General features: G+C 38.9%; 1 protein-coding gene across 1 annotated transcript in view; it reads left to right on the top strand.

Moving 5' to 3' along the window:
* Window positions 1-2,513: 2,513 nt before the first annotated feature.
* The window catches only part of DTWD2 (DTW domain containing 2), a gene marked incomplete at its 5' end in the record, with an annotated part of 62,825 nt that continues 57,543 nt past the window's right edge, over window positions 2,514-7,795 (top strand). Inside the window, one exon of the mRNA XM_057419726.1 lies at window positions 2,514-2,639. Within this exon, the coding sequence (XP_057275709.1) occupies window positions 2,514-2,639 (126 nt within the window). The remainder of the gene's footprint in view (window positions 2,640-7,795) is intronic.

Below are 7,795 nucleotides of genomic sequence, written 5' to 3'. Positions count from 1 at the left end.
TAGATTTTCATGCCTTAATCTCTTGTCAGTAGAAAATACAGTAATGGGGAAAACTTTATCAACTTAACTTGCTAGTGAAACCAGCCATTTAATAACAGGGAGAATTTAAGGAATCACATTTAGTACAGAACTGTGTTTTGACTAAGTCTGATGGCCAAAAAGAGGATGAGCTTCTACTTAACAGTTCGGGCATGGGCAGAAAACAGTCTCTGGGGGCATTTGCTGCTTTCAGGTTGTTAACAAAACTATTAACAGAAACTTCTGTTTAAATTGGTTACATGTGAGAAAATTTTGGAAAAAAGGCAGTGGTAGTGCACTGGAAAACAACCCACCAGACCTGGAAGTGAGGTTGGTTTCAGTTTATTCACAGTGAAGGTCCCCAGAATAGCCCACCAGCTAGCGAAATTAATGAATACCTAATTTTAGGCTAAAGCCTGTCCATTAGTAAAGCAGAATGTGCCAGATTTCTGCAGGATTAGCAACAGGAAAATGCCAGCACTAGAAGGGCAAAGGAAAGGCAGACAGCAGGCTACTGGAACAGTGTAACAGAAGAGGTTAAGAGAAAAATTTCCATTTTGTCATTAAGGTAATTTCTTGGCCATAAGCCTTTTATTCTAAATATTTTAAAATACTTTTTTCAGTGCTTATTTTTAATTAGTACCAATTCCTGCTCTTGCATCAACACTGCTTTGAATTTAGAATGTTGCTGAGTAACCTTTAACTATATACGCTGTGGAGAAGGGAATAGCCTCAGTGTCTCAGTAGCCGGGGCTAGAAGCAGGGGGTTCAAATTAACATAACCTGTCAGCTGTTAAAGCGGAGCTTATCTATTATTGTCCTCTTATAATGCTGCCATTTACTGGTAAGTACTCATGTTTGACGAGGTAACAGTTGTACTGGCTTGGATTACTGTAACATTATTTAGTACATTTGGGTGGGTGTATGCTCTTGTGGATGAGCAAGCGCAGAGTCAGTCAGGCTCATCATGGACTTGATCTGAGACTGTCTTCAGAATTCACTTCTATGCTTACTGTCTGTTATGTGTGATCAACCTATAAACTGTTGCCAATAAAGATTATAAGGAGAATGCAGGTGAAGTTGTGCTCTGAATCCCTAGCATTCTGCTGAAAATTCTAAGTATTTTTTTTTCAAGCTGAGAGAAGTCTGTTTGCAGGAGTGGAGTGATTTTAGGTGGTAATAGCTTCATGTTAAAGAAATCCTTAGTTTTATTGAGTTGCTGAATAAAATATATGAGTAGCTGTAGTGACTGATATATATCAAGCAATATTTAAGTTAATTTCTCTAGATACAGTTCTTCTGCTAGTAATTTGAACAGCTACATGCAGTACAGCAAAAAATTTTAAATAATTTTTTCTTTTTTTTTCAGATTTAAATTAGAAGTTTCTGATAATTTTTTTTTTTTTTTGTTTGTTTTGCTATATGTCTACTGCATACTTCAGAATAGATAGTATTATAAAAACTGAACACAGTCGTAGACTTGTAGACTCATAGAATAGTTAGGGTTGGAAAGGACCTTAAGATCATCAAGTTCCAACCCCCCTGCCATGGGCAGGAACACCTCACACTAAACCATGTCACCCAGGGCTCTGTCCAACCTGGCCTTGAACACTGCCAGGGATGGAACATTCACAACTTCCCTGAGCAACCCATTCCAGTGCCTTACCACCCTCACAGTAAAGAACTTCTTCCTTATATCCAACCTAAACTTCCCCTGTTTAAGTTTTAACCTGTTACCCCTTGTCCTATCACTAGAGTCTGTAATGAAGAGTCCCTCTCCAGCGTCCTTATAGGCCCCCTTCAGATGCTGGAAGGCTGCTATGAGGTCTCCACGCAGCCTTCTCTTCTCCAGGCTGAACAGCCCTAACTTTCTCAGCCTGTCTTCATATGGGAGGTGCTCCAGTCCCCTGATCATCCTCGTGGCTTTTCTCTGGACTTGTTCCAACAGTTCCATGTCCTTTTTATGTTGAGGACACCAGAACTGTACACAATACTCCACGTGAGGTCTCATGAGAGCAGAGTAGAGGGGCATAAATAAATAAAATAAATAAATAAAGAATGATGAGGTTTCATATGTGTATACTTCTAAAATTTTCTATTTTAATTAATCTATTATAAATATTTCAATTATAAATGTTATATATTCTATTATATTTTTATCGAATTGTTGAAACACTAACTTGATATGAAAAGCAGTAGCAGACTTCTCTGGTTGGGGTATGGATACTAGCAAGTTGCTCCTCTTGAAGATGATGAAAGGATTTTTGGAGTGCTTTAATCCTAACCAGATCACAGGAGGGATCTGGACACTTTTCTCAAAACTCCATTTCAATGAAAATCTTGTTTCTTTATTTTTAGGAATAGAGGAGTTTCAAACAGAAAATTACATTGGTTTTAATACACTGTGTCATAAGGGGAAGTTCTTAGTGTGTCTCGTGGGATACAGTGTGTATTTGTGCAATGTATTTATCCCATCTGTCATAAATTGCTGATTGCTTTTATTGTTCTCTCACTTCCCTCTGTCATCTAGCCGTCCTCAGAAGGTGTGTTTATGCCCATTCCTGCCAATACATCCGCTGAAGATCTCTGCCTGCTTGTATATAATTCAGCATCCAGCAGAGGTGAGTAAGGCTGTGGTAATTGTTGGAGTTCAGCTAGAATCTCAATGGAGCAGAAGGTAGGCAAGAGGAAGCAGCTGTGCTGTTAGCAACATGTAGTGAATTTTCTTTTTAAACTAATGATTGAAATGCCAGCTCACCTATTGTATCTTTTATTCAGTTCATCTGAATTATTCTACCTTCTGAAATCATAACTTATTTCTGCAACTTCATGCATGCAAGACATCTTTTCTTAGCTGAATTGTCCTGCTAGGATCTGAAGTCTGCCTGCCTTGGTACAAGTTGCAAGAATTAATCTTGATATGGTGTCTTATTCAGGTCCTTAGAGTTGATCCATGGAATGTGTTTTGATTATAGCAGTGGTTTTTTATTGATATTATTAGTTGTCATAGTTTAAGCCCAGTCAGCCATGCAGCCGCTCGCTCACTCCCCCCACTTCCTCCCCCATGCTCCTGGAGAGATGGGGAGGAGAATCGAAAGAATGTAACTCCCACAGGTTGAGATAAGAACAGTCCAGTCACTAAGGTATACCACAAACCACTACTGCTACCACCAATAATAATAGTGATAAAGGAGATAACAAGGGGAGAGAATACAGACACTCACCACTCGCTGACCAATACCCAGCCTGACCCGAGCAGTGATCTCACCCTTCTGGGTAACTGCCCCCCGTTTATATACTGGGCATGACGTGCTGTGGTATGGAATACCTCTTTGGCTAGTTTGGGTCAGGTGTCCCGTCTCTACTTCCTCCGTGGCAGAGCATGAGACTCAGAAAGTCCTTGGTCAGAGTAAACATTACTGAGCAACAACTAAAACCACTGGTGGTATCAGTGTTGTTCTCAGGCTGAGTCTCAAAACCGTAGCACTGCACCAGCTACTAAGAAGGAGAAAAAATGACTGCTACTGCTGAACCCAGGACACTGGTTTGTTAAAAATATAAATTAAGCACTTCATCTTACTGATGGCCGTAGCTGTTTAGCCATTGAAAAATTATAGTTAAGCTTCAAAACTGTATGTTTTGGTTTCCCTAATACAAGAATTTATGTTCATGTTTTCTCGTTTGTTAATAATGGAGTATGGTAGTGGGTGAAAAGGGTTTTAGAAGTTGGACTGCATTTACACAGATCTGGATAGATGGCGGGTCTACAAATTAGACTGTGAAGTTCAGAAACCTTTATTCTGATCCAGCTGTTTACTTACAGTAGCTCAGTCAGCATGCAGAAGGTCTTTGCCTGAAGGAACTTAAAAAAAATGTAAAAGGGCAAGTTGGAGAAAAATGTTCTTTTGCAGAGAAATAGAACAGAAGCCATGATGTATGTGGTCCCTGAATGGGAAAGCTGTGATTTTTAGTTGGCTATTTCTAATAAGAATACTGTTTTGTGTTACTTTGTAATTCAGAGGTACTTAAATATATGCCTAAATCACTTGCTAGAAAAAAGGTTTAAGAGTGTGCCAGGGAACTGGTATTTAAACTGGCATTTGAGTTGTGTTGAATTTCTTGTTTATGGTGGAAGATATTAGAAAACGTTTTCAGATTTTTTTTTTAGGTTTCATGCACCATTCCTGTGTTCTTCTGAAAGGATATCTACACTTTTTATTAATCAGCAATCACAAAACCTTTCTGTTATAATGGAATGCCACTTTTCCACAAGTGTTTGTCTTAGGTGATCATAGATGATGTTTTTGACTCCAGAACAGCTGAGGCATACATGGCAAAAGATAGATTCCCTTTGCTGTAGCTGCTCATACTCAAAATACAATCAGTCTTGAAGGCAGATAAGCCTTCTAGACTGTATCTCATCCTTCAGTCTGCCATTTCATTACAGATAGACTCTTAAGAATCCATTTCAAAAGTATCTCATTAAACTAATCAGACAGGAAATGTCTTTCCTCTACCGCATATCAGTGCTGCCTGTCGTTCTCCATGTGTTTTGTTATTTACTGTCTTTGGAAGTCCACAGTGCAGTGAAGTAAGCCACCAGCTATGGTCAAATGGTGCTACCGAGACCTGTATTCAGCTGAGATATAGGAAATCACGAGCAATATTCTCTGTGCTATGATTAATGTGACAGTCTCTCCACATTCTTACTGTCCAGAGGCCATGCTGCCAGATAGACCTGTGCAGGTATCAGATACTGGGAAAGAGAGAGCAATCCCTCATTGCAGAGCAGTGGATGCCAGGTGAGGAATCCTGCCATCTAGCTTCCATTTTACATCCCAAACCCAATATCAGGAATAATGGAAGAGTGAAGAAGTTATTTGCTTAGCCTAATCTCTTTTTCTTCTTTGCATATAGTTATATATATAAAATGACAAGATTATTTTACTTTTCTCCTTCTCGTATGTACTGTTATGAACCTCATGTCAGGTCAGTGGTATAACTAGGTGTACAAACCCTTTACACGTTTGTCTTAGCTTTGCCTTTTATTGTCCCTGTAGTTATTGTCAGCAGAGTGTATGCTATTATGTGCTTTTCAAAACCTGAGTGATAGCTATAACTGAGGACTGAACCCTTAAAGCATAGCAGAGAGTATCTTTTTAGGTTGTTCTGCTTCCCTGCCTTCTTTCTATAAATGTAAGAACTGTCTGTGTTAAGCATCTGTGAAGAATACTTAGATTGTGTGTGTTTAGTGAATTTATATATTGATCTAATGCAAGTAATTAGCTTTGAATTGCTCATTATAGTATACTTTATTGAACAGTAAGAATCAAATGTAAGGGGAAAAGTTTTGCTAATTGTCTTGACAATTCATAAATAAAAATGGAAGGAGTATATTTGCTGAATTTAATAAATATTGATATTAGTTAGAACTGCCTGGTTCGTTGCAGGTGGATAATGCTATGGTAACAACACGTACCACTAATTCTCAGAAAAGAAAAAAATAAAAAAGGCAAAAGTTGTATTGTGTCTGGCTGGGATGGAGTTAACTTTCCTCACAGCTGAACTCATCGTGCTGTGCTTTGTATTTGTGTCTGGAACAATGTTAATAACACACCAGTATTTTGGCTATTGCCGAGTGGTGCTGTCAGAGCTTTCCCCCCAAACCCCTTCTCCAAAGTCCAGTGGGCTGAGAGTGGGCAAGAGACTAGGAAGGGACATAGCCAGAACAGCCAACCCAAGCTGTCCAAAGGGGTATTCTGTACCATATGATGCAATAAAAGCTGTGGGGAAGAAGGAGGAAGGGAGGGCAGCATTAATTATTATGGCATATGTTTTCTGGAGCAACTGCTGTGCGTGTTGAGTCCTTACTTCCCAGGAAGTGGCTGGACATTGCCTGCTGATGGAAAGTGGAGAATAAGGTCTCTTTGTTTTCTTTTGCATCACATATGGCCTTTGCTTTTCTTTATTAAACTGCCTTTATCTTGACCCGTGAGTTCATTTGCATGTTATTCCCTCCTCCTTTGCCATTGTGCTTAGGAGGGGCAGTGATAATATGGCTTGGTGGGCACCAGGAGGCCAACCAAGGTCAGCCCACAACATAGGTCCTCCAGTGATATTTTTATTTATGTACTTCAATGGCCAAATAATGAACAAACAAAGAATTGCCAATCACTATTAGAACACTCAGAATAACAAAGGAGAGAGAAAGTGCTCCGGTAAATGGAAATAGCTGATATGGTAACAAACAGGTTATATATAGTCTAGTTAAATGCAAATGGCTTTAAATGAAGAAAATTATGAAGACATGAAACCTTTTTTTAATGTTAGTTTAACTTAGCTGTTCTTAAGCTTCTGTTCTCAAGCAGTTCCTTTTAGCTTCGAATTTTATGTTTATCTTCTTGTAAACACTGCTTGTTTTTTTAAGCTGGGAAATTCAGCTTTCCCTATTGGAAGAGAATGTATTTATTTGATATGAAAGGTAATTCTGAAGTAATGATATGACGTTGGAGGGAACAGTTGAATGACTTTCCTTGACTGATGATAGCTCTTTTGGTTTTGCTTACCAGAGACAAATAATTGATTTTCTTCCAGTTCCTTTATTGCAACTTTGCATGAAGAAGGGAGCCTTCTGACTAGTCAATTGAAGACTTATTTAAATAGGATGATAAAGACAAATAATACTCAACCACTCTTGGTGGCTTATTGCACTTTGCTGTGATAGAAGAAATCAATGGTAGTTTGAGGGATATTTTTCCCTCCTCTTGCTAACACTTGACTCCCCAGGTACTTTGATCTTCTGTCCCTAGGAGACATCATGATGCATCTGCTGTGCAAAGTGGTGGTGAATGTAGCAGGACAGCTTATTCCTTCAACTCCATGATGTTTCATTTATAGAGGAGCAGTACTTATATCAATATGTTTGTGGATCAGAAAAAGCAATATTAATAAAGGCTTCAGGCAACAGTGATAAAAGTCTTTGCAGAACTAATTTAACAGCAGTTTGTTAGCAAGACAATGTGAGAACCCCAGGCTGCTGCACATTGTACTTGTGGAAGGTAACAGCCACCCAGGGAGAACTGTGAGAGCTAATCAAGGCCTTCACAAATACTGAATTGTTTATATATATTGCTCATAAATCAAAAGATGGACCTCCTCTCCCCACCTCTCCCTGCCTTGCTTTTCGTTAATTAATCCTGTGGTTTAAGGACTGATCTTTGGATTTTCATTATCTGAATCATGAGACATTCAAGTTAAGAATATTGGAAGAGCTCGTTTCTAACTGAGCTTAGGGCTTTCATAATCCTCACCTGACCTCTAGTGTCTTTTCGCCTGCTAGATTCAGGTAATAACTTTCCTTTATTCCTCTTGTGATAAGTAAATAAACAGAAACTTTCATTCAGTTTTCTGTTTTGGCTTGATGTCTTCATTAAATGCAAGATAAAAGTATCATCACACTTCATTGATAAAAAAACAGAAACTGACATCCTAGATATTCAAGCTCAGTTTGCAGTATTTCTTGTCTGGACAAAAACTTGTATGTTCCCAGCTGTCTTAAATGAAGGACAGAAACAAATTTCTGTTTGATAAGTAGGGGGTTTTCTTCAGCTGGCAGTACTTCTGTCTTCCTTCACTTTCTGAAGCTCTGCTCCAACAGAGCTCTCTTTAATACTTTTTGAGATCTCAAGAACCCCTGCTCCTTACCCAGACCTGGTAGTCACCTTCCTCATCAGTGGCATAAAGGTGTTGGCAGGTGCCTGGTGAACAGAGCCTGTAT

The sequence above is a fragment of the Pezoporus wallicus genome, unplaced genomic scaffold, assembly GCF_028554395.1.
Source record: "Pezoporus wallicus isolate ANWC-B61680 ecotype Strahan unplaced genomic scaffold, APGP_CSIRO_Pwel_v1 contig_4664, whole genome shotgun sequence".
Taxonomy (NCBI): Eukaryota; Metazoa; Chordata; class Aves; order Psittaciformes; family Psittacidae; genus Pezoporus; species Pezoporus wallicus.
This window is presented reverse-complemented; position numbering and strand designations above follow the sequence as displayed.